Here is a 25,506-nt window from a genome sequence, read left to right on the forward strand (position 1 = left end):
CCTTGAGTAGGATGACGTCTGTGGGCCAAATGAGTCATCGAAGCCGCTGGAAACCCACTCGATCGCGGATGTGATGGCTCCAGTCATGCGGCCGAAGAATAGACATCCAGTGAGAGGTAACAAATTCAGAGACAAGATGAGGTTGTAGCTCTTTTGTCAGTTCCTCTTCCCGTGGGTGGTTTTCACACGTGATTACCTGCTTATGACAGAAAACTCTAATCAGATTTCAAAAGCAAATGCATCATGTGGCGGTTTTGTTGAAGCAGCGCAACATCAGAAGTAATGTATAATGACAGTTGCTTTCGGATGTTTTGGGAAAATGCAAGATCCTCACAGGAAGGCTGGAGCAGGGATTCGAACCTTGAACCTCAGAACTGTGAGGCAGATGTGCTCACCACACATATAGCCAGCAAGTGGACAATCTCAGATTTGTTATTGGAAATCGAACCCGGAAAAAAAGTGACATCATAGTTTCGAAATTAAACCTAAAGTGCAAAATTAGATTTATTTCTCAGACCTTCGGTGCATTCTTTGAGGAGACAAAGTCAGTCCAAACAACCTCTCAATAACACACCACTTCCTGGTCCCTCGATATAAATGCCTCAGTAGTCTGGTGTCTGACTTTTATTGGCTCACTCTGTCACACGGTGCCCCCTGTGGTTTTAAAAGGACACGGACTCCTGCTCCCAATTACCAGATCCTCTCGCGACTGCACACTCCATTTATTGTTGTCTACTGCGTGACGTTTCTTAGACAGAACGTGCTGCAAGCAGAACGTAACTAAGACGATTACGCTATTTTACAAAACAACATGTTGTGTTTTCTGGAGTTGTGCGGGGACAGAGCAGCTCTTGTTTGCTCATGCGTGGGATGATGTGTCACAGAAGTTGGTGTCAAAGTGGCGGTGGGGGGGGTGGGGGGGTTGTTGCTCTGTCCTGGCCTCTTTGGTGGAGGTTTTCATGCATGCCAGATCCACCACACCAGCATCTATCGAAATTCAAACACAATCTGCTTCTTCCTCTGATCGTTGAATCAGTCTGTGGATCTCACTCTGCTTCATCTATCCTTCCTTCCTGTCCTCAGTCTTTCCTTTGGTCTCTTGAGGTCTCCCAAATTTGTTGGAATTTAGATGTTTCTGGGGTTGGTGAAAGATTCTGGTTGGTAACCCGGTGGGTAGTAGGTGATGTCTGGTCGGTGCTGGATTTCACTTTTCTTTCTTCTTCTTTGATCCTTCCTCAGGTCTCCTGACAACTTCACAACTAGCGGGATTCTGAAGTATTCGGTTTAGGTGAACGGTATGGGATTTTAAATAGGTTTTAGGTGAATTAATGAGCACACACTCACACGCACGCACATATGCACATACACACCCACACACACTCACGCACAAACAAAAAAGAAGAAAAAATAGAGAGAGAGCAATGATGATGACATGTCAAATCGAAGATTACCGAATGAACAATATAATACTGAGAAAAAAAAAAAAAACGGATTCTGTGTTTAGACTAGTGAGGACACATACAACATTTTTGGGTCGACTTTCCTTTTAAATTACAGCTCCGCCACATAGATGCTATTTGTTAGCATTTCTATGGTGTTTCCCATTATGTGTTAGCGGACATAGCCTAAAGGCAAAAAAATATGTTGTTTTAAATACACAATGTGTAATTTTCTGTTTTATGTTTAATCTGAGAGTAAACTTTAACTGAAACTGTTATTCAACATCTTTTTCAAAGATTTGTTTTAACTATGCCGAAGTGCAGCTTGTTGTGAAGTGAGCTGAGTTCACTGCCACCATACAGTGCAACGACAGCTCGTGAAAAACTCATCAGTTCACCGGTATCTCAAGGCCCCAATGTTTATTTGTACACTTAAAAAAGAAAAAGGATTTGCTGGATCTGGTGGGGTAGTCTTCCACTTACCCCAAGTGCAAAATTGTCACTCACAAAACAGGAAGCTGGTTATTCTTGTGTTTTTCAGAAAACAGCAGCAGACCAAATAGGTAGACAAGCTTGACTTCACAGTGAATAATCGACTGTCAACATGCCTCGCAAGTAACACGCAGCCTTGAAATTCTTGCACTTTGCATAGTGAAGCCTTGACTGTCTAGCTGCAGCTCTGCTCAGCAATCTTGATTTTGGGAAAAAATACATCATTTTACACCAGCACATGTTCATCTGGTGTTCTGTTAGGAGGTGCACTTATGATGACCTAATGGAGACATTTGCTAAATTTGTACCTTTAATGGTGTAATGATTTGCCACTGGAACAGTACTCTCAAGGGTACACTTATTGTACCCTTTAAACAGGGTGCATATTGAGACCCTTACAATTTGTAGGCATCCTTTCCTCAGTCTCTCCTCCTTTCCTCAGTCTCTCCTTTGGTCTCTTGAGGTCCCCCTGATTTGTTGGAATTTAGATGTTTCTGGGGTTGGTGAAGGACTCTGGTTGGTGGCCCGGTGGGTGGTGGGTGGTGTCTGGTCGGTGCTGGATTTCACTTTCCTTTCTTTGGTCCTTCCTCGGGTCTCCTGACGGCCTCACGACTCTGGCTGGAAGTGTTTGGTTTAGGTGAGCGGTATGGGATTTTTTAATAGGTTTTAGGTGAACTAATGAATTCACACGCACACACACGCACATACACATTCTCACCCACATACAAAATAATAATAAAAAAAAAAAGAGAGAGCAATGATGATGACATGTCAAATCGGTAAAATTACCGAATGAACAATACTGAGCTCTCCAGAAAAAAAGAAGAAAAAAACAATTTGTAGGCAAATACAGTATGTACCATAATACGGTAAAACGTATGCCACAATTTAGTAAATGGAACATGTTTACACAAAGAGGTGCATTTTTCTTTGTTTGTTTGTTTACATTTTGATCAATCTTAAGTGTTGGCGTTGCAAAGAGTTTGCTCTTTTTGATGATGCTATGAGAAAGGCTTGACAAACATATTTTGGGGTCCCCTAAAAAGTGATGATTTTGGAGGTCTTAGGGTTCTGCCAGATGCCAGTAATGCTGTATGTACCTTAAGGTACACATTTGTGCCTTTTATAGGTAAATTTATGTACATATTTGCCCATATTATCTCTTGAAGACAAATCACATAGACCTAGCACTTGTTTGCACCTTACATGCAAGTAAAAAGGTGCAAAAATTGACTATTTGTGTACGTTTTCGTGCCAGTCATTTTTTTTGTTTCAATTGTGAACCCTAAAAGGGTACAGCACTTACAAGAACAAAAAGGAACCCGTCCAGTACCCTTTTATTTGTCTGAGAGTGTGTACAGTGCGAACAAACTGAGCTTCTTACAGGTGTCCCGGGACTCTGTGACCTCAGGTGTGCCGCATTATTCCCACGGGGCCCGATGTGCATTAGCCGCTTCCCGCAAAACAGATGGCGAAGCGCAGACAATGAGTGGATGAGACAGACAAGCCAGGTATAGGTGAAAGAGGAGGGCCTGCAAGGGGTTAAGCTTTCCGCTCTTAAGTCTTGGAAACCTACTGGTGAGGCGCTGGAGGGGGGGAGGGGGGCTCAGCGGTGTTAGCTATAAGGCAAGGAGGGTGCACTCCCATAGAAATGGGTTTGTACATAGTATGTTGCTTTCAATCTGCATTTTTCATGAACACACAAAGCAAATAAAATAAAAATAATAATTGGGGGTAATCCGCAAATAGATGAATCAGCAAGTGCCAAACCGCAACTATGTGGGAGTCCACAGTACTATTATATGGTTATAATGGCAGAAAGTAGTGGTGATTCTGCAATAGTGGCAAAGCGTATTGTGTATTTGCTTAATGGCTAATTTGGCCAAACTGCCTAGCAACAGGTGACCATGAAAACATGATATGAGGGAAAATAATTCTGTTAATTTAAAATTTTGCAACTGTTACATTTTTGTAATGTTATTTCACTTTGAAGACAAATCTGAAGTAAAGAAAACAACAACACACAATAAAAGATTAAGAATGTACATTTAAATTCATTTAAAAAAGTTTGATTTCATTTAAATACTTCAATGAAATCAAACTTGCAACATGTATGCCAAGATTTAAATGCAGAACCTTAAATCTGTAAGACCGACTTGCTAACCACGAGACCACAATTTCATTTTTGGAAGGACTTTTTAACATGGAAATATGGATTTTGATCATTCTCAAGTCTTGCATTATTTAATTTTATTGAATATCTGCCTTACAATGTTGATTTTGTTATAGTGCACTCTCTTGAAAGTAGATACTAGTTTTCCATGAACAAAGCTTCATTGAAGGCTTGTGATGTTTTTATACCACCTGCTCTTGCTCCTTTGACCCACAGTAACCTCCTCCTCCTCCTGTTAGGTACTTTCATTCAAGCGGGTAGCTTAAGGATTTAACTAAATAGGCTTTTGCTTGTCAGACTCACCTGCTTTTGCTGCCACCACTGTCACTCATGCGCTTTTTTTTTCTCAGTCATGCAAACACTCTCTTTGCTGCCATTCAGCTAGATCATGCTTGCAAGCGCAATGAGATGCTTAAGTGCAACCTGTGGAGAGAAAGTGTAGAATAAGGTGCATAGTTATGATCACTGTACAAACTGTGAAAGAGTACAGCGGTTGCTGTTTGCTCATCATTATGTCTCGATAAGATGTGCGGGAGACTTAGACTGTCTAAAATGACAATTGACAATTTGAAAATTCCCTCATGAGCCTTTAAAGACAAGGCTGAGAAAATGTGGTAGACGGTTCTCAGAAGTGTTTCAGGCTGCACATGTCCCTTTACTGTCTCGTACAAATACATATGACTAAATAGATATGACTTGGATTATTTTGCTCCTTTGAGATTCTCACATAACCCAATAGGACAGGTGCATGTCTAAGGCAAGAACTTGTGCAAATCCGGTGGAAACAGATTCTCAGGACCCCCCTCTTGAACACTTGTATCACTGTTCAGGCCGTAAGGTACAGATTTAGGGCATATACAGTTTCGAAATTTCCACCATTTTCTTGATTTTACACACACTGATAAATCTACTGTACTTTTAATAGGCCAGAATCAAATTTGGTCTAAAACAGCTTGAGTGTGTACTAATTTACATCTGTACAAAAGACTAACATTTCTAAACGTTTTATTTATTTATTTAGTGCACTTTGTATCGCTTCTGGAACAGGCACCACATCAGGTTATCCAAACAGGAAAAGTGAATACTAATAATTTAATGACATGACTTACCTTAAACATTTGCAGTGGATTCCTGCCAATGAATAAGAATGAAATGACTACAGGCCCCTTGTAAGAAAAGCAAATAAAAGAAGCTAAGCAGCCAGGCGCGTGCAAAACCCGACGTCGTCATCATAGCCCCGCCCACTTTGTGACGTTGCTGACGTCGCCTGGTTTGAGCGGTGCTTGAGAACAGGCAGCATTAATTTGGCGAGCGGACTCCGAAAGGGAGAGCCAGCGATGGCTTCGCTCGGGCAGGACTTCCGTTACGGGCTGTCGTGCGGGAAAAACAACAACAGCGGCAACAACAAACACGGACCCAACACGACGCTTTACCACGTCAAGCTCACCGACTCCGCCATTCGAGCACTGGAGGTTTACCAGAATCTGAAGGTACCTGCGGCGCGTGCCTACCGAACTCACACAGACACGCATACACTTGTCAAAAGTTGTTTTCTCCGTTTTAAGTTTCCTTCAAATTACTATTTTATTGTCCCAAAGTATGTTTGTGTCGTCCTTCATGTGTGTAGTTGACTTAAAGAGCAAAACGCCAAATGAGAGACCATTACACGCGCACTCATTGAAATGACCTTTTTCTTTCTCTCTCTCTCTCTCTCGTTCATCTCAGGCTAATTTACCAAGTGAGCCGTCAATCTGTTTCGAGGGGAGTCAAGGGGTAAGGACATTTCTGCTTTTAGTTATTTCTAATTTACAAACCAAGTGATTTTTACTTAGCTTTACATATTTGCCATGGGGAAAAAATTAAAGTAGTTGTTCACCTGTTCACATATTTGACGTCTATACAACCATTTTCTAAAGCGTTTGGTGTCATTAGTAGTATAGAGGATCCAGAATGTTAAAATTAAATAAATACTTAACTAAATGTATCATGAATGTATTGTGGTATTTATTTACTTTCTCTGTAGCATTTATCCTCAATTGGGTCAAGGGTGTCTTTGAGCCTATCACAACTGTCTTAGGGCATGAGGCGGGGTACACCCTCAATTGGTCACCGGCCAGTCGCAGGGCAAATATAGACAAACAAGCATTCACACGCACGGATAATTTAGAGTCTTCAATTAACTTTCCATGCATGTTTTTGGAATGTGGGGGGGAAACTGAAGTACCTGAAGAAAACCCACACAGGCATTGGGAGAGCATGCAAACTCCACACAAAAAGGTCACAGCCTGAATTTGGACTCGCACCCTCTGAATTGTGAGGCGGATGTGCTAACCAGTTGCCACTATGCAGCTGTATTTATTTCATTATTTCTCGCTTTCAATATAATTTTATTTCAATATTTTTTTTAAATTATTTTTTTAATTATTTTGATAAATAATTAATGAATGTTTTTTTTTAATTAAATTTGCCACTCTTCTTCCCTGTGCATCATTCTGTTGCTTAAACTCAATGGGTGAGTGCATGGCGGGACTAATGCAGACTTGGCACCAATCAAATTGCTTGCTCAAGCATGAGCCTTAATGTGAGTTAATCACCGATATTCTGGGCAAAACCACAGATTTTAACGATAAATTCACAGGCCAATATTTTTCATGCGCCTTCAGGTTTTCCTCTTGGAAACACCGAACCAATCAGCAGTTTCACTCGCTGCACCGCACCAGAGTGGAACAGGCAGGGGGGGTCAATGTCGACAAGCCAGACGCCGTAAATATATATTGAAATAATAATAATATCAATATTGTAATAATTTAAAAAATACTCATATGAATAATCACTTAACTCATTCACTGCCATTGACGGCCATAGACGTCAAAAATCCATTTGAACTATTTCTATTAGTTTAATATTTTTTCCACTTTTGTTAACAAGAGTATGAAAACCTAGGAAAAAAATTACTGTATATTTAGAACAGATATAAAAATGTGTGATTAATCGTGAGTTAACTATTGAAATCATGCAGTTAATTACAATCAAAAATTTAAATCGCCTGACACGATTTAAAAAAAAGAAAAGAAAAGATTATTAAAAATTAGGGGCGTCAGGCGATTACATTTTTAATCGTAATTAATCGCATGACTTCACTAGTTAACTCATGATTAATCACGAATTTTATATCTGTTCTAAATGTACAATTTAAAAAAATTCTAGGTTTTCATACTCTTGTTAACAAAAGTGAAAAAAAAGTTAAACTAATAGAAATACTGTAGTTCAAATTAATTTTTTACGTCTATAACCGTCAATGGCAGTGAATGAGTTAATGAATGATTGTTTGTTTGTTCATGTATTTATTTTAGTACTCTTGGTCCTCCAGTCATAAATACAAAACATGTTGGTGTGTTGGTCTGCTTCAGTTCTTTGTCATTTCTCTACTTGTTTAGTTTGTATTGAGCAGCAGTTTAACTTGTAATATTGTTTGATGACATACCAAAAATGCTAACGATAGACGCCTTCCTCAGTCCCCACCCATCAGCAGAAAATAAAAGCCTCCAGCTACAATTTGAAATATGATCTATGTCATTTATCTCCGCTATTGTGCAACTGCAAAGTAGAACTTGGCACATATGTGCTGTAATGATCCTTAATGGGGGCTTATGCTTACAGCACATAGGAGGCTTGCAGGTCACTGGGTCAGGCTGGGGACTGTGGAGTGACAGTGGGTAGAGAGTGAGGGGCACGCACACACATACACTTTCACATTTAGTCAGCGGTGTATATGGAGCTTTTCATGTGTCAAACGGTGAAACTTTTTTTTTTTTTTTGTGGGCTTTTGATATGATCTAGAATCTAGAAATGTGTGTAGACTGTGTGTCGTCAGGAACAGCTACAGTTCTGACCTTAGGGAATATGTTACTTTCAGTCCATGCTAATTGCACAGGCTGGTGGGAAATAGCTGCAGCTCGCAACTTTCCTGTCTGGACAAGACTAGTAACTAGTTTTGTCTGGCGATTGTAATCGAGTGAGAGACGCTGCGGCACATAATCCTTTCAGCATCTTTTCACAAATGATGATTCTGTTTTTCGATACGTGAAACGGGTGTGAAGTGATTCAAGGGCGGTTTTATTTGCAAGTGGATTAATGCGATTCGACTCGGTGGGATTGCGATTGACTTGATATGGTACAGCTCAGTTTGAGAGGGTTTGATGCAATGACTTTTTTGTTGTCATTTTACATACATTTGAATTAGAAGTGTGAATTGTAGCGTACTTGGCGATTCGATCCGTGTCACGATTCATAGGTCACGATTCAATTTGATACGATTAATCCTGATACGAATCTATAAATTGATTATTGCGATTTTTACTCAAATTTAGAAAATACTAATCAGAACAACAACTTATAAATGTACACGGTAAGATTTGTAAGATAATGTATTTATTTATCTGAAACTTCAGGCTTATAACTGTGAGTATTTAGCAAACGGGTTGCATTCGGGTTCATGTTTGGACAGCATTGAAATAAAATATTATGATTTAATGTTCCATTAGTATAACAGTCTTCCATGCTTAAAGTGTGAACCCTAACCCAATGTAAGACATTTTGTTGAATATTTCCATTTAAAAAATTGATGTTTAAACATTGATTCGGCCGCATATCGAATCGATTCGAGAATTGTGCATTGTAATATCGCGATATATTGCCGAATAGATTTTTTTTAACACCCCTAATTTGAATCAACTAAACAGTACCATTTCCTCAAAGATATATCTCTCCAATAAAAGACAATTCGATACGTATCTCGATATATTTCGAAGAAGAACGATTCAGTTCGATGCAAACTTAAAAAAAAATAATAATAAAAAAATCCCGGTTCACACCAGTTTTTGTTACACTCCAAAATAATACCACAGGTTTTCATTAAAAATGTGTTTGTTGTTGTATTTGTACTTTGCACTGAGAGCTGCTCTTTATGCGGTGGTGCCTTGAAGTACGACAGATGAGAGCAAAGAAGCATTAAGCCACAACAAAAGTTTTACAATATTGCAGCAGTCTTCTTCAGGGTTGGTACAATCGTGTCACATACAGCTTATTCCGACTCGTGTATTTTTATGTTTCTGTTGGGGACAGTCTAAATGTCTCTTTGTGTATTCAAGGTTGTTCACTCCTGCAGTGGGCTGACCTGGGTGCACTACTATTGGAGACTTGTTTGATGCGGATGCTTGTGTTGCTGTTTATCTGAAGTTTCCATCCTCTGTTAGTGTGATGGTTGCTGGATGGCAGGAATTTCTACACACGGCCATTAACCAAATGAATGTTTAGAGGTAATTACAGGAGTCATAATAATCTGGATGACAATATCAGCTTTCTCTGTCTCGTCTCACTCTGATTTGCATGCTTGTGTGTTAGGCCATAGAGGGAGCATATTAGCAGAGCAGATAACAATGCTCTCTGCTGTGTTTAAGCAATATCATATATCAGTTTTTTGAGATCAACCCAATCTGTTGTGGTGCATTTTTTTTTCTATCAGGCTCCAATTGTTAACTCTAGTTTCATTTTCCCTTTGCATGTTATGAAGTGTTTGCACCAAGGTTTTAAAGGCATGATTTATTCATGTCCGGCACCCCCGGCCCATTGTGCAGCGCTCCTTAGCCTGGCAAGACCAGCTGAAAACCCCTGAGGGACCGCCTGCATGTGTGTGTGTGTGTGTGTGTGTGTGTTTGTTTATCTGGTGTGTATGAGTGAGACAGGATGAGGGAGCACTCACCAATTGCTTTTCTATGAGCGATTGTGGGTTTGAGCTAGCGGCTTTGTACGTATGTGTGTGTGTGTGTGTATGTCCTCGCCTCTCATTTGAATAACAAGGAGCGGGGGGAATGTAGCTTGTGTTTTGTCACCCACAATGAATTGACTTCCTCATCCTAATGCATTACAGTCAGTCCAGATGTGATGTACTCTGCCCTGCAGGGGGTTTGCGTCGGCCTGAGCAACATGGAGAGAGAGAAATTCCCTGCTGTGCATCTAATGGAGCTAGCACTTTTTTGCACAAAGTTGTGCAGGCTAGATAAAGTTAAGTTCATGAAAAAAAAAAAAACCTGAAGATAGCTGATAGTTACAAAAAGTAGCTGGAAGCAAGCAGAAGGGAAAACAACAACAGACGATTGTACCCCTAAGGGAACTTGAATGTTCCACTCAGTTTCTTTGTACAGTATTTGAACATGTCACATGCCTAATGGATCCTGTGGGCATGCGTCTGCCAGTGGAATGCTTTGTGAGTTTAAGGGTTCTCTTCAAGGGCACGCGTGCTCGGCGAGCAAAGTGCCATCCCTCCAGCAACCGATCCCAATTTCTGTTCTTTGGAGGACCGTTGTTCTTCTTCTTCTTAGCCTTCGCCTTCTTCTTCTTCACTTTCTTCTTCGCCTTTTTTGCCACCTTCTTGACCCTTATGTTCTTCTTCGCCTTCTTCTTTCTTTAATTGCTCTTGCCGAGCTGTGTGTTCTGAAACGAATGTGAATCAGTGCGGCAAATAAATGTCATTTTTCAAAATCAAAATCAAATCTTTCTTTTCGCCTTCTTCTTTTTCACCATCTTCTTCGCTTTCTACTTTGCCTTCTTTGCCGCCTTCTTGACCCTTATGTTTTTCTTCTTCGCCTTGGTTCTTCTTTTTCTCCGCCTTCATTTTTCGTCTTCTTTTTTCTTTTTGCCTTCTTCGTTTTTGCCTTCTTCTTCACCTTCTTCTTCTTCACCTTCTTTGCCGCCTTCTTGACCCTTATGTTCTTCTTCTTCGCCTTTTTTTTTCTTCTGCTTCTTCTTCTGTTTTTCCTTCCTTTTTTTTCTTTATTCTTCTATTAGACTTTTTACTGTGTCTTTAACCCGGCACTTTCCTTTCCCCAAGCCATGTCCTTATAAGCAAATTAATAGGATGTGAGCTACCAGGCAACATGACCATGAATTGTACTGAAGCATGTTTAAAAGCAGTTTTTATATTTTTAATCTGGACAGTTAGGAAGTCCCCCACCAGATCCAGCAGATGATACCGATACCTAGTATAACAGTACTCGCACAATCATCCTTAATTTTTGTGATTTTTTTACTGTCAGGTCAAGCAGGCAGTTTAAACATGCAGTAAATGACAAAAAAGTTTCATTTTGGAGGCAAACTGCCTTAGTTCGTTTTCTTCTACTGTTTTATTAATTTGATAATATTAGTCATTAATTTATTTATACATTTGTGTGACTGTTAAGAACGACTTAAAACATTGCCTGCATGCTTAAAAATGTTTTATGATGATGACAATTTTAAATTGGGAACAAAATATTTCCATGTCCTATATTAGGGTTCCATTATATTCTGGTAACAGCTCACAACATTTTTCAAAGGAGTAGAGATTATAAATCTTATGCGGCGGTCATATTACACATTTATTCAGCCAAACGTGAGCATTTGAGACAAGTGGCTACTGTTGTGGCAGATAAATGTCTTCTGTGTCTGATCAAGCGTTTCAACTTGGCTTACAAGAATCGCTTCCCATCTAATTCCCTCATGTGAAAGTCCAGGGTGCGGGCTTATGAGGCATAAAAGGCCACTTGTTTCCCCCGCCGCACACACGTGTCAAAGTATGTGTAGAGCCGGCCTTGCTTGGGGGCCGCACAGGGAGGGGTCGCGCTGACCCACAATTTGTTGAAGTTGACAGTCTGGCCTCGAGCACCTGCCAGAGATAAATTCTTCTTGGCATCGGTTTTGGGAAAATCTCAAGGACGCACCCCTACTTCCTGACTCGCTCACCCCTCAAGCATTGAAGCTTGTGGATCTGGCTCTGTAAAATTGCAAATGGAAGGTGATTACAAGCTCCGTCTTGATTACATGCACTGTCACCCAGCATGTGAATCTGACGCGGAGCGCAGATGGAAATATTATGAAAAAGTTGATTAATGAATTGGAGATAAATGATTATAGATGCAAAAAACTGGGTTCAATTAGTTCAAGGTAGTTTATTAAATGGTAGCTGGTAAATGACAGTATAAAAAATAACACAATCAATATGCTGTTGTAAAAGTCTTGCATATTCAGATTGGCTTCACAGTTAAAAAAAAATAATAAATCTAATTAAAAAAATCTAATTTTTCAGTATGTAGCCAGGGTAAAACCTTCATTAACTCTGCACTAATTGTTTGAAGTCTAATTATAACCGTAATAAAATGTAAAAAGAAATAAAATGCGACATGTTAAAGCTTAAAAACTTTAAAGCGCGCCTCACACCGAGCAACATAACTGAATACAGCTAAACTGTCGCGCAGTGTGTGTGGGGTTCTTCAGCTAAGTGATGGATTTGTACATTTATTTTTGTACTATAACGTGATATAGATATCGTATTGAACTAGGTTATGTGTTTTCATTTGTGATTCAATTGAGGCAAATGTCAAGCTCTGTTACTGTGAATGCTATTGTTTCAGAGTTCTGAAAACGTACATTGCTACGTGTTTCAGCATAGCTACAGCCATAGAGTAGTTGTTTTGGTTATTAATTAACGGGAGTTCACTGACTAAATTCTCCACAATCCAAAGTCGACGCTATTGTAACCAAACATGGCATCACGTTTTGTTACACGGTGTAAGATGGTGTTACAATATTACATAAAGCACACACTGTCGCCTGTGTACGCTAATGTTAGCTTCCAGCCACAACGTCTTTTTAGATGGTCGTTTATGCTGCCGTAAAATGCAGGTTTGCAATTTATTAAGTATTTTTGGTGAGATGTGCCCCAACTTTCGGATTCCGTTGCTAACACCAGTTAGCCATGACACTTAACATCGAGACTAAATGCAGCCCACTCTGTGATCGAGCTTGTATTATTATTATTTTTTATTACCATTGTTGACCTTTTGTGACATTAGTCATATTTTACTGAGCAACCAGGCAGAGATGTTGTATACACTTTTCTATGGCACGATCATTTCCATTTCTATGTTCATCGACAGCTTATTTATTTGCCATACATGCTGTGACATCACCAAGCCAAACACCGAAAGCCAAAGAAAACGAAAAACACACTTTGTGCAGTTTAGACAGTTTGACATTTGAGGCATATTTTTCCAGAAATGTTTGGTTACATTCCAAATTTTACAACTTCAGGGTCATTCCCATTGTGATGAATTTTCATCAATATGGCAGGGCCACACTGCTAAATCGCCAGTAAGCTCGTCTAAACAAGCCAAGCTGACAAAACATTTGATGACCCTAAAACCGGCGTTGTTAAGGGAGGGGCTCCGCTGCGCCCAAATGGCAACTAGTGGTCCTGGGAATGCATCTCGCCTTTTGTTTGGAATGAGGAGTTTATTTGACAGCGGCGAGAATGAGGAGGAGGCAGCCGGGCTGTCTGGTGCGTGTGTGTGTTTCTGTGTCCTGCTTTTGTGTGTGTGCCGCAGATAGCTCATCCTTGGCCTTGCTCCTCGCGGCCTTCCGACTGGCAGAAATGTTGATTCCACCCTAGTGAGACAAGCTCGAGCTCAGCCTCCAATTGCTCACGCTGGCTTAACACACGCGGAAACACGTGGGCCGTGTGTATTGTGAATGCCGCCAAGGGTGGCTTGCCTCCTACTGGTAACAGACAGCGGTGGTGGCGACAGGTTTCTCTCCCACATCTCCTCCTCCCCCTCCCACTCCTCCTCCTCCTCCTCCCATCGAACCAGAGAGGCGAGGCAGTGCCATGGCTCTGGAGCCCAGGAGGCCGGAACAAAAGACGGCCTGTTTTCAGAAGGCCATTACTCAGGCTGCAGAGGATATGGAAACAATAGGCTGCATGAGTTCTACACCCCGACACCACATTCAGCCAAAAGCTTGCAGGAAACTTAAGCCCTGTGCACCGACAGCAGTCTCTCACAGTTTTTGTTCCATCAACTTTATAGTTTGATAACGCCAGGAAAAGGAGCTTTTTCCTGTCCAGCACACCAAGACATTTATGATGACTGAGAGTGAAACTGACGCTTGTTTAGAGCATGCTGTTTTCGCTTTCACCACCAAAGCCCTTTTTTATAGAAATAAGCAAATCGTTCCTCACAGCTCATTCCATTTTAAATTGATGTGCATATACTCATTTTTAGTTTGTGTATTGGGCGTCTAAAAGCTTACTTTGGATTTCTGAAAGTAATTCCCATTCGGTGACATGCCTGTGAATGCTTGTCTGTCTTGATATATGCCCTATGATTGACAGTCACCCAGTCCAGGGTGGTCCACCTTTTGCCTTCAGTCAGCTGATTGTAAAATGTGCATGAAGACTATGTAAAGTGAATTCTGAGATTTCCTTCTAAAGTCATTCCACATGTTTGAAGATAAATGAGAATGATGTGTAAGTTATTGAGATGTAGCTGGTTTTCACCATTTCAGTTTTCAGTTTTTTCCCGTAGATTTGGCCTGGTTGTTAATAACATTTTTCGGGGGGCATTTGTTTTTCGAGGTATCACTAAACCTGGAAGTTGCCGTAATTTACATAAATAGTTCAGTCTGCTTGTTTGCTGCTGGTGTCTTGTTGCCAACCCTCTGAAGGATGGAAATGGATTAGCTGTGTCTTTTTAGCAACACATTTTGTAAGGTGCTTTAGTCCACACAAACCAGTAATGCAAGGAAGAATCTTATCTTGGCCTTTGGACAACGTATTGCCACTGTGAAACTTTTAAATGCTTTGAAGGTTGCAAAAAAAACTACTAAATACTAGAAAAGTGTTGTTGGAAACAATTTTGAGAAAAAACAAATTTTACTTAACGGAGTTCAACAGTGTGATCTGAGATTAGGCCAACAAGCCACATGAGAATATTTTGGCCAACCAGCGCCAACTCTCCTCCATGTCCTTGCAAAAGGGGTCACCATGTTTGTCGAGATCTTAATTTCAAGATTACTGGTAAATGAGTAAAGGGAAAGTGCATGGAAAACCAGAATAGTGTTGTATCTTTAATCATTATCATTCAAACCCTGGTGCCAACCACTCAGTGGACTGCGACCGCAACCTTTACCAGCATTAAAATGACAGTGAATATGCATTGGGAAATCATGAATATATAACAATTACAATTATAGGTACAGGTATATGTCTGTCAATGCCTTTCATTGCCAATCACAAAAAAAAAAACGATCACACTCGGCACGTACTTTGCAGCTTGCAGCCAACTACAAACCAGCAACTGATTTCACTTGTCATGTTAACTCATTCACTGCCATTGTCGACTATGGACGTCACAGATCCATTTTTCTGGATTGACTATTATGAAAGCAATTCGTTCTTAACCCTGGAGAACCCAAGAACCCTTTTCTTCTTTGGAAAATTATGAATTATACATTAAATGACTGCTATAAGTTCACTGAACACCAAAATATATGTTTTTTCAATGGTTTTTTTTTTCAATTTAATCCCTAATTTAGGATTAGGGCGAAATTTGACCCTTTGGGATTTAGGGGTATCATTTCGAAAAATCTGAATAACAAAAACTGTCAGTAAACTATTTAGAATTTAAGAAAATAATCAATCAAATACACAACTACATTGAACAATATAATTTTTTTGTTTCATTTGTTGCATTTTAGCCATCTTGTCACCACCACTCTGGCTCATGTAAGTGCAATATTCATCCACTAAATGGCCCCATGCAGGGGTCAGAAGTGGCACTCTGGACTTTTGAAGTTAAATTTGTAAAAAAAAAAAAAAGGTCTTTGTTATTTGAGTAGCAGAATTTATAGGGGCCAAATTTGACCCCGTGGGTTCTCCAGGGTTAAGTGTGATGTTGAAGGAATATTCCAATTCAACATGTTCCAACTCGAGGTTTGATTACGTTTCCCGGTTGGCCGTGTTCCTTTCACCATGCATTATCCAGCACCAAATTCCCTCCCAGGCTTTTTTTCGTTCTTTCGTTCATCTGTTGAGAATGATGCTTGCTTACAAGCCTATTTCTGCATCAGCTTCCCAGTAGCCTCGTCTAAACTCATTTTTCTCCTTTGGCAAGATCAAAGCTACGATATATGAAGCGAATCCAAGAATGTAGATTCCCAGAATGTTTAGCATGAAATGAAGCCAATAAATAATTTTGCACGTTCAGTCGGATTGTTTAAAAGTTCAGACTTTTGTCAGAGCAGCGGTCGTCTAAGGAGAATTACTCAGGAGCAGCGAAGCGGCGAGGAGCCGGCGGGTCGAGCGAGAGTGCTTGTTGCAGTTAGCGCAGCGGGAGTCTGGATGTCTGCTGATTTCAGGTCTCGGGGTGGCACACTGGAAAGTGCTCCGACATCACTATGTGTTTGTAACATCTGGTATCCTCTGATGACCACATGTTGCGCAACTCATTTAACAAAACCCATAAATAACCATTGTAGTTACAAGTAGCTCACAAACCTCTACGCCTGGCAACACGCCCAAAATTTGATCAACCTCAAAATGTCCTAGACTTTCACAATCAAATTAGAATTTTGATATCAGGATTTATGGATTAGCCAACTAGTAGTAGTAGTTGAAAGCTGCCACGGAAATGGCTGCTTAATGCCACTTTCTTGGCTATGCTCATTGTTGCAGTTTCTGCAAAAGTCAGATTTTTTGTGTGTAATTCTACTGACAAACAAAAAGTGCCAAATGTAACCTCCTTGGTGGAGGTAAGAAATCATTGGTGTATATGAGGTTTGATGGCTCAAGACAAAATCATCATGGTCTAATTAGTTACTTCTTGAGGTTGACTCGTACCCTCAGTCAAATAAATGACGCCTTCTTAAAAAACATCGCATTTTACACACAGATCTTCTCTAGCGTCGATGTGTCTATCCACACTCTTCTCACTGACAACACCACTGCCTCTTCTAATAAATCATGTGCAGCCATGTGCTCCCAGTTAGAGAGGAAGGCTGGCTTTTTGTTTTTTAACAAGACTAGCAGTTTTATCGCTGTGTGGAGTTCTGACTGCTGTCCTGCAGTCCTCTGCTATGAAATGGCATTTTTCCACACCACGTAGTCGTCCTGTTGCTTTGCTTCAAGTACCACCCAGCAGGTTTGTCACTTCTAGTTCTAACAGATGGATTCCCTTGGAATGAGGAAAGTAACAGTGAGAGGCAAAGAGGTTTTTATTCGATCAGCAATTTGGGAGCTTATCATCGATCAGCGCGTTTCATAAAAACGATAACCGATCTATTTTAAAGAACTTGTTTATTTACTGTACAGTCTGGGATTGCCGCATCTCGCGAATAGTAGGGATGGTCGAGTACCAATACCAGATATAGGTATCGGTCGATACCCGGCCTTATTTCAATTTATCTGTACTCGGGACGACTGCCATTACCAGTATCAACCGCCCACTTGTGGCAGTTTTATGATCAGGTACTAAAAATTTGAAATTGGAAGACTAGAAAATTGCTATTAATTTCACACAATTTTAAGGACATTTCTGTATTGGGAAATTTCTTTAAAATGATCTGTCATTGTTTCTTGGGGATTTTTTATGTATCAAAAGTAATAGTGATTTGTGTCTTTTGTATCGGTGACTGCTTGGGTTGAGTACTCATACTGGTTGTGGTATGGAAAAAAGTAGTATCGAACATCCCTAATAGCCAAAATTTGCATATTATTGAAATGCATTTAGAACAAATAGTGACAACTAAACCCTAAACATTTTCCCAACAAAGCTTATAAACATTCAATACGTGACTCAAAAAAATATTTTAAAATATTTAATATCTTTTTTCATTATTATTATTATTATTATTTTTTTAATCCAACTACATGCTGATAAACCTTGCCTTAATAACGATGGCATCACAGAATGTCCCTAGAGTGAACAGTGTTTTCTGTAATGTCTTATTTTGTGGATCTGATCAATGATGTCAATGAGTCGGTAAATTATGACATACAATTGATCACCCAATTTTGCATTAAATGCAAAATATTTGCCGATCCGATCCAGCTGATCAGATCTGAGTAAAATCTAGTTTTCATTCTCTACAAGAAATACTGTATAAAAAAAATGGCCACAAAAGACACATTTTGCATAAAAAAAAAAAAAAAAAGATGTACCATTTCAAGAGTTGTTTACAAATATTGTTGTTCCATTAAGGCGACCTTTGCACCACTGTCTAATCTCATGACTGTTTGCAATGATTTTAGTTCTTGCTCTGCTTTTACTTCGCACCATTCTAAACAGCACGAATGATAACTCCGATGCTTCCCTTGGATGTTTGCTCTCTGATAGCAGATATGTTGAGCACGGTTAGCATTCACTTGCACATCTGGAAAACAAAGTTTTGTTGTAGTAGCACATCTTTCTCAAAGTCAAGGGTCAACTTTTTTTTTGGGGGGGGGGGTGGGGGGGACTTGTAAGTCATTAAATCGTTCTTGTTATTACGACTGTTGTAAAAACAGCACCACACAAAGGTTGATAAAAGAAGAGACACAACAGAGCTTGACAGATTGTTTGAGCTTGACCTTTAAGTACTATTCAGTATTTGTGTATTGTACTGTATGACTAATTGGCTGTTTAACAAAATGTTTTCTGACCTGTGTCTCTGACAACCACATCCGGGATTAACCTATACAAGCTTAAAGAGTATATCACAGAGGTAAATAGTACACAGTCCTATTAAAGGGTTATGTCACATGTTGAGACGAGCCACCTGCACGCTGTTTGCAAGCTCATGTGTAACGTTCATAAGAGTCCAAATGGAACAACTGTACTGGCAGTGCACTTTGTTTCAAGCCTGCTAGTAAAGACTTGTGCAGTGAGCTGATAAGAGTGAAGTGAAGCTCTTATTCCATTCTTGAAACGCTGAGTCAGCTGATGTCTACATTGTGCAATCTTATTAAATATTGTCCTTAATAGCTAAAGATTTTTTTGCTAGCTTTTTCAATTGACATTGTATGTTTGTGTTGTTTTCTTTTCCTAGTCACTCACCTACTTTGCTCCTCTCATGTTTCCTTCATAGTACATTAAGCTGCCGGCTCCCACAGCAGAGTCGCCCAACGCGGTTCGTGTCTTTTCCTTCTATTTATCCAGCGACTGCAAAGACCAGCCACAGGCCAGCTTCGACTGCATCCATCAATATGTTTCAAGGTAGGAAGCTATAGCACAAGAGACCCCTAAAGGTTGAAAGTTGGGAGATATTTAAAAAAAAAAAAAAAAAAAAAAATCACACGTGTCTTAATAACAATGTCAATGACATCATTATGTCAAATTATACTAATGATTGGGAATACGTTAACACCATATTTCTTGTCTTGCTAGAACGAGCCCATTTGCCTGTTTCATGTAAAAGAGCAGCTCTATTCCCCGCCTCATATTCTCCTGCCAACACTGGAAGCTTAGTAGTAATGTGGCTCACAATCAAAACTCGCATTTCTGAACCGTTTCACCTTGGCTTGTTGCCACCTGTTGCGGGACAGCCAGAGCTCCGTTTCTACTTTTTAGTCTTGTGCTTGTAATTTTCTAACAAGCTAAGTGGCAGTAGAAAGGAAACAAGCTTTATTTGTTTAAGGAAGGTGGAAATTGAATCTCCGTTCTTGTATCCAGTATTTGTTTTCCCATCTCCTTTGCTCGCTTTGGCCCCACAACTGAGTTGATATTTCCAAGAGAAAGGAGAGAAAGTGTGCAGTCATGCGTGCAAATGAAGCAGACCAGTGATTTTGTGTGCGACGCATGACTTTTGTCTTCGAAGAGTTTTGCAAGGCATCTGTTTGGAGCCAAGTTTGACCGAGCCAATCTGGAGGTTTTCCACAGGGTGTGTCATGAACCTTTTGTCTATTTATCATGTAGCACGGCGTGCTATATCCAGTCTGTGACATAACATCGAGTAACCTCGGCCGTCTTGGCCAGCTCCCACGTTAAACCACACTGTGTTGCCCTGACTCTATGTCGGTATGCCGCTGTGAGGTTGCTCACTGGACTTTGTCTTCACGGTGTTGACAGCTTAAAGCTCCTGTGGCTCAGCGGCTCTCTCTACTGCGTTGTTGGTTTTTGCAGTGACGGCCGCGAGCAGCTGGAAGGTCAAGGAGTCATCCAGGACAAGATCACCGTGTGCGCCACCGAGGACTCTTACCAGATGACGCGCGAGAGGATGTCTCAGGTAGAGAAGGATAGCTGGAGCCGCTCCGCCATCGAGATAAAACCCGGAGCCACGCATCCCAGTGAGTATTCCCTTCCTTCGAGTGTCTCACAAGCCAAAAGTTGTGGATTTGGGCCAGAGATCCATGACAGCCCTATAGAAGATCATCAGCCATTTATGATTTGCAATTAACAAAAAATCCAGTCAACTGATTTTAGTATTACTCTAAAGAGACTCACCTTTCCTTCGGCAGCAGGGTGACTTTTGCTGCATTCACACCAAAACCGGGGGTGAGGCGTTTCGGCGGCGCGTTTGCATTGTAGTCAATGTACTTTGCGCGGACCGGAACGAAAGTGCGTGGGGCGGTGCGGAGGACGCGTTTGGAGCGCTAGGACGCGGCGCGGCGCAGCGAAATCTGCACATTCGTGACGAAAATCCGCACACTCGCAAGGTTGAAAAGTTTGAACTTTTTTCGCATTTCGCCTCGCAAGTAGCCAATCGGCTTTGAGTACCGGCTACGTCACACACAGGGTCCTGTCTGTTGTCACCCCGACCGCAACGCGGCCAACCGGGACCGAATGGTGAGCAAGGAAGTAGCATACAAGTGCTGGCAAGTGTCTTTAGTTGCTGTTGAACTGTACCGAGGTAGCAGCAGTGTTTATCATCCATGCCAAAGTTATATAGCGCAACTGCCGGCCGCCCGGATTGCCACTAAAAAAGCGGAAGTACTATCACGTACCTCAAGAAGTGGAAGTAGTCGGCGGTGCTCTCTTTTTATTGACTCGTAAAGTGCTCTACAGTCGCGAAGGAAGCGTTCCAGATCGCCTGTTCGGTTTTGGTGTGAAATCAGTTTTTGGTTACTTTGGCCTCATAGTTCGAGATTTGAATCTTGCCTCAGGCCTTCCTGTGCGGAGTTTGCAGGTTCTCCTCAAGCTGTGTGTGATTTTCGTAAGGTACACTGACCACATTCTGAATGACTGGATTTTCCGTAGGTTGTTTTTCTATATGTGCCCTGTGATTGGCTGGCAACCAGCCCAGGGCGGCACCTCGCGTGCCATAGTCATCTAGGAAAGGCTCTAGCTCAATTGCTGTTCCACCCCCCGTGTCATGCCAACTGCCGAGCTCCAGACTCTTGCTCAAACTCAGGATGCTTTTGACCAAACTTAGCTCTTTTGGATTGTGTAACAACTGTTTTTTTTTTTTAGGTGAAGATGCTCATGCTAAAGCCTTCAATAGCTGTGCTCTATATTGCTCTTTTAGCTTTAGGACATGAACACACATCATGGGGCATGTCATTACCTATAGAAGAGGGCATATGGTCGTGCATATGTCTCATACTATAATTCTTGCATCGTGCTTTGCAAATGTGATTTATGGCTAACATTACAGATAAGATTGCAGGGCATATTTTGTGGTTGAAATTAAAGCCCGTACCTTGACCTTCAAAGTGCAGATTAATGTGTAATAGGTTTAGCAAGAAGAGATAACTCGCACCCGTGCCCTAACATGCTCTATGAAGCTGTCTACTGAAGTGATCATTTTCACCTGGAAGAGAAATAGCTAAGGGTATTATTTTAGGTGAAGTCGTCATGGAGATTGCGCAACCATAATCAGGTAGTTTTTTTTTTTTTTTACTTTTGTCTGCTTCTCCTGGATGCTTTGAAAAATGTGTACAGTACTAGTATAGAGTACATATTAATATGAAAAATGTCCAATTTGTTTCCTAATAATAAAACACTGTGAGTGTTCAAATGTTGATTTCTGTTTACTTTAACATGCTTGTGCTTTACAGTTACTCATAAAGCTCATTATAGTAAAGTACATCCTCCAGTGACTAAGCAGGCTCTTCTGTATTGTGTGCTCAGATAAAAGCGTCAAGATCCATAAGAGGCCGCCCATTGGTTCTGCATCAGACAGTGGCTTCTGGAAACCTCCGGCGCCCAGCCGGTGGAGCGGCAGCATGGCCTCGGTCCACCAGAAGCCCCTCAGGGAGCGCATCATTCATCTGCTGGCTCTCAAGTCCTACAGGAAGCCGGAGCTCCTGCTATGGCTGGAGAGAGAGCGGGTCGGTCCCAAGGACAAGGCGGAGCTCGGAGCCATATTGGAAGAGGTACGGGGAAGCGTGCATACTCATTGGATATTTCATTAGGTACATAACAGGAACTATTTTTTGGTGGGTAGGCTATTATTTGTATGCATTAAAAAAAAAGAATTCAATTCATTTATGTCAAGTGAAACTTTAGTTTAAACCACAATACAAGGGACAAAGATGGACAAATGAAAAAACAAACAAAGAATTGAGGCAGACTGGGAGCAACAAAATAGAAATGATAGTATTCATACATTTATTTTTGCATGTAATTGGGTCAATGCTGTACTTATCTCTGCAGACATGTTTGTTTTGGGAACAGGACGTTATGTCTGCAGCCAGCAAACGGTAATTTAAACCTTAGACACGGAGAGTCTCACCCCATTAGGGACATGGTTCAAATGTGTGTGAGGAAGAAATTCTGAGTTACTAGAATGAGTACAACAAGAGTATCGCTTAAGACTACAGTGAACTCGTGTGGGATACAAACAAAGAAGGTTAAATGAGATGAAAATGAAGTCCGGTTGTGTTTACTGGTATAAAAAGATTAACTGCAGCTTGTATTTCAGGTGGCAAAAGTGAACCCCAAAGACAGCAGCTACCTCCTGAAAGACGACTTTTACAAATACCTGCGGAGAGACTGGCCTGGCTACAGCGAGGAGGAGAGACAGCTCATTAGCAGGTTGTTGTCGAGGTGTGTTTGATTGACAGCCATCGAATCTTTTCATGTGATAAATGATAACAGATAGATTGCTGTTTGATGTGTGGGGGGGGGGGGGGAAGTGGCCATTTCAGGGGATCGTCAGTTTATGACGGACTATAAAGCACTTCAAGGACATAAATATAAAAATGTAAGGACAGTGGTAACTGAGCATGCCTTGTTGTGTCACGTGACCATGTGCGCGGCATTCTTAACCACGTATGCTGGGACAGTTGTAAACCGGCAACCCCCATATAACCCCACAGGAAGTGGGAATTTGTTCTCCCAAACCAAACTCATGTATGCCTGCTATTCTGGGCTGTACTGTGTACATTGTGACCTAAAAGGGTCTTTCCCCAGTTCCTAAATTGAAAGCCTACTTTAAGTTTTGGCAAAGTGAAAAATTCAGTTGAAAACATAATGTTATATATTACACTTTTTTTTTGTTTTGCCTTGCTGAAATTATTCTGTCAGCTCTCTTCCGGTTCCGAACCCATTTTGTTATCATGTTGACTAGGGGTGTTGCTGGGGTTGACATCCTCAGGCAATAGTCAAATACAGTGTGCCGACTTGCGCTGTGTCTGTGGCGCAGCTGACACCTCACCAAACACATATACACTCCACAACATTGTTACTTTACTAACTTCCTTGGGCAATCAAGTATGTGTCAAGTATCAGACCCATGCACTTTGAACTAATCATAAATCATAAACACCACTATGTTGCTCTATAATAACACATTGTAGATGCATTCTAGGATTGTTGCCGTAATAAGACTGCAGATGTTCCTGTGTTCTCCGGTGCGTCTCTTATGTTTGTTATCCATCTTTCAGGAAGTTTCAGCCTTACGTGCACGGCCATTCAAAGAATCCTCAAGCCAATGAATCAATCGCAAAACCATCCGAGGACAGGATGCTGTTGCATCACTGCCAGACAAAGAACCCAGTAGTGGTGAGTAACCAAAGATAATTTTTGGTTTCTTTGCTTTGATTTCATCACTGGTGGATTATCTGAATAAATGAGTCCGTTCGTTGATCTTCCAGAAACGCCCCGTGCCTGCAGACAGTCTACAAGCTCTGGCTGCAAAGAGACAAAGACAAAGCGATCACAGGACACAACAGCAGCCAGTTGTGAATGGACATTTGAACAATAAGGGAGCACCTGTCACTGCACCCCTTAGTTTCCACACTAAACCGGATTTCCAAGGGACTAATAACACCGGAGGGAGCTACGTTGGAGACCACCAGCACGGTTCTCCTCTAGCGCCTAAGGTGTCAAGCAAAATATCAGAGACCAACAAGAACAGAACCAAAGCGATAAGCCACGAGCCGCCTCCGGCTGAGTCGGAATGCGCTCAGCAGCAGAGAAAGAAGAAATCCAAAAAGCACAAAGAGAAGGAGCGGGAAAGGTTGAAAGGCCACCAGGACAAAACGTGGTCGACAGACAGTCCGGATCTCAAGCACGACCAGGACAAGCTTGGGAGTAAGGCCCTTATGCTAAATTTCATGCACCTGCGTAATCTAATTGTCAGTAAGGTGGGGGCTTTAGGACCCAGATGCGGGAAGGCAGGGCAAGGAGGCAGAGGTGCAGTCCAAAAAGACGTTTTAATATCTACTCAAAAAAACTAACTTCAAAATACAAAATAAACTGAACTAACAAAACATGAAGCTAAACATGACAAAACAACTAAGGCGAGACTAACAACATGACATGGATCCTGATCAGGAGAAGAGGTCAGCGTGACGTGGCGAAAGACTTACGACAGTTGCAACAGCAAAAATGAACCGACACAGACAGGGGGGAGACAACCGACTAAATACACCAACACTAATGACATGACAAGACACACCTGGCTGAGGGCACTGATTGGATGACACATGAGGGTAATGGGGAAAGGTGGACACAATCAGGGTTGACACAGACACCACACGAGGAAGGGCAAGTGACCAGAAACGAGAGGAGTCAGACTTTTCACAATAAAACAGGAAATGACAAGACAAGGGGAAAACATGACAGGGAGTAAACAAGACTGAAAATAAACATGACACTAATGAGATCCAAAACAAGAACTAGAGACAAAATCCTGCCTTTACAAAAATAATAGGGCTCAACTTTTAGAAAGCCGGTTCCTTAATTTTATTTATTATGATGGTGTAGAAATGCACTGCATTTACCTGAGATGATTCTTTGGCTTCTAAAACACACCTCAGTATGCTGCAAATCACACCTACAATAATAAAGAGATTAAAATAATGGCATCCATAATCTGACTGTCAATCAAAACTGAGCATGATTATAAAACAAGGTTTTCTCACGTTAGTTTTATGCAAAACATGCACTAGGGTGCAGAATTATAGTCATGTTATTCCTGCGATCTCATCTTAACTATAGTCATTTGTTTTCACTACATGAATAAAATTGACAAAATCAAGTACAGTATACCGTTTTTAATCTTGCATTATATGACATTATCACTGTTCATTGTATATTCTTATCCGTCCACTGCAAACTAGCAATTAAACCACACCACTGAGACCCATAATCAACCCAGGTAGCCTCCCAG

At 41.0% G+C, this 25,506-nt stretch overlaps 1 protein-coding gene and 1 long non-coding RNA gene across 5 annotated transcripts in view; one reads left to right on the plus strand and one right to left on the minus strand.

Annotated features, from left to right (window-relative positions):
* LOC144050851 (uncharacterized) lies at positions 1-5,341 on the minus strand. 3 transcript variants are annotated; one of them, XR_013293955.1, is made up of 3 exons: positions 5,214-5,341; positions 4,408-4,527; positions 1-196 (listed from the first exon to the last, which is right to left on the minus strand). It is a non-coding gene; the product is annotated as an uncharacterized LOC144050851 (long non-coding RNA). The 3 variants fall into 3 exon arrangements; XR_013293953.1 differs by having other exon boundaries at positions 1-199; XR_013293954.1 differs by lacking the exon at positions 1-196 and adding an exon at positions 944-2,549.
* Positions 5,316-25,506, plus strand: part of LOC144050850 (RNA polymerase II elongation factor ELL2-like) — a 24,047-nt gene continuing 3,856 nt past the window's right edge. Inside the window, exons 1-8 of one of the 2 annotated variants that reach the window (XM_077564476.1) lie at positions 5,316-5,594; positions 5,830-5,877; positions 19,039-19,166; positions 20,073-20,236; positions 22,020-22,264; positions 22,813-22,925; positions 23,777-23,894; positions 23,987-24,425. In XM_077564476.1, coding sequence (XP_077420602.1) covers positions 5,442-5,594; positions 5,830-5,877; positions 19,039-19,166; positions 20,073-20,236; positions 22,020-22,264; positions 22,813-22,925; positions 23,777-23,894; positions 23,987-24,425 — 1,408 coding nt within the window. In that variant the 5' untranslated portion in view covers positions 5,316-5,441. Of the gene's footprint in view, positions 5,595-5,829; positions 5,878-19,038; positions 19,167-20,072; positions 20,237-22,019; positions 22,265-22,812; positions 22,938-23,776; positions 23,895-23,986; positions 24,426-25,506 lie in introns of both variants that reach the window. The other variant, XM_077564475.1, reaches the window with a different exon arrangement.

Source organism: Vanacampus margaritifer, chromosome 4, assembly GCF_051991255.1.
Source record: "Vanacampus margaritifer isolate UIUO_Vmar chromosome 4, RoL_Vmar_1.0, whole genome shotgun sequence".
Lineage (NCBI taxonomy): Eukaryota > Metazoa > Chordata > Actinopteri > Syngnathiformes > Syngnathidae > Vanacampus > Vanacampus margaritifer.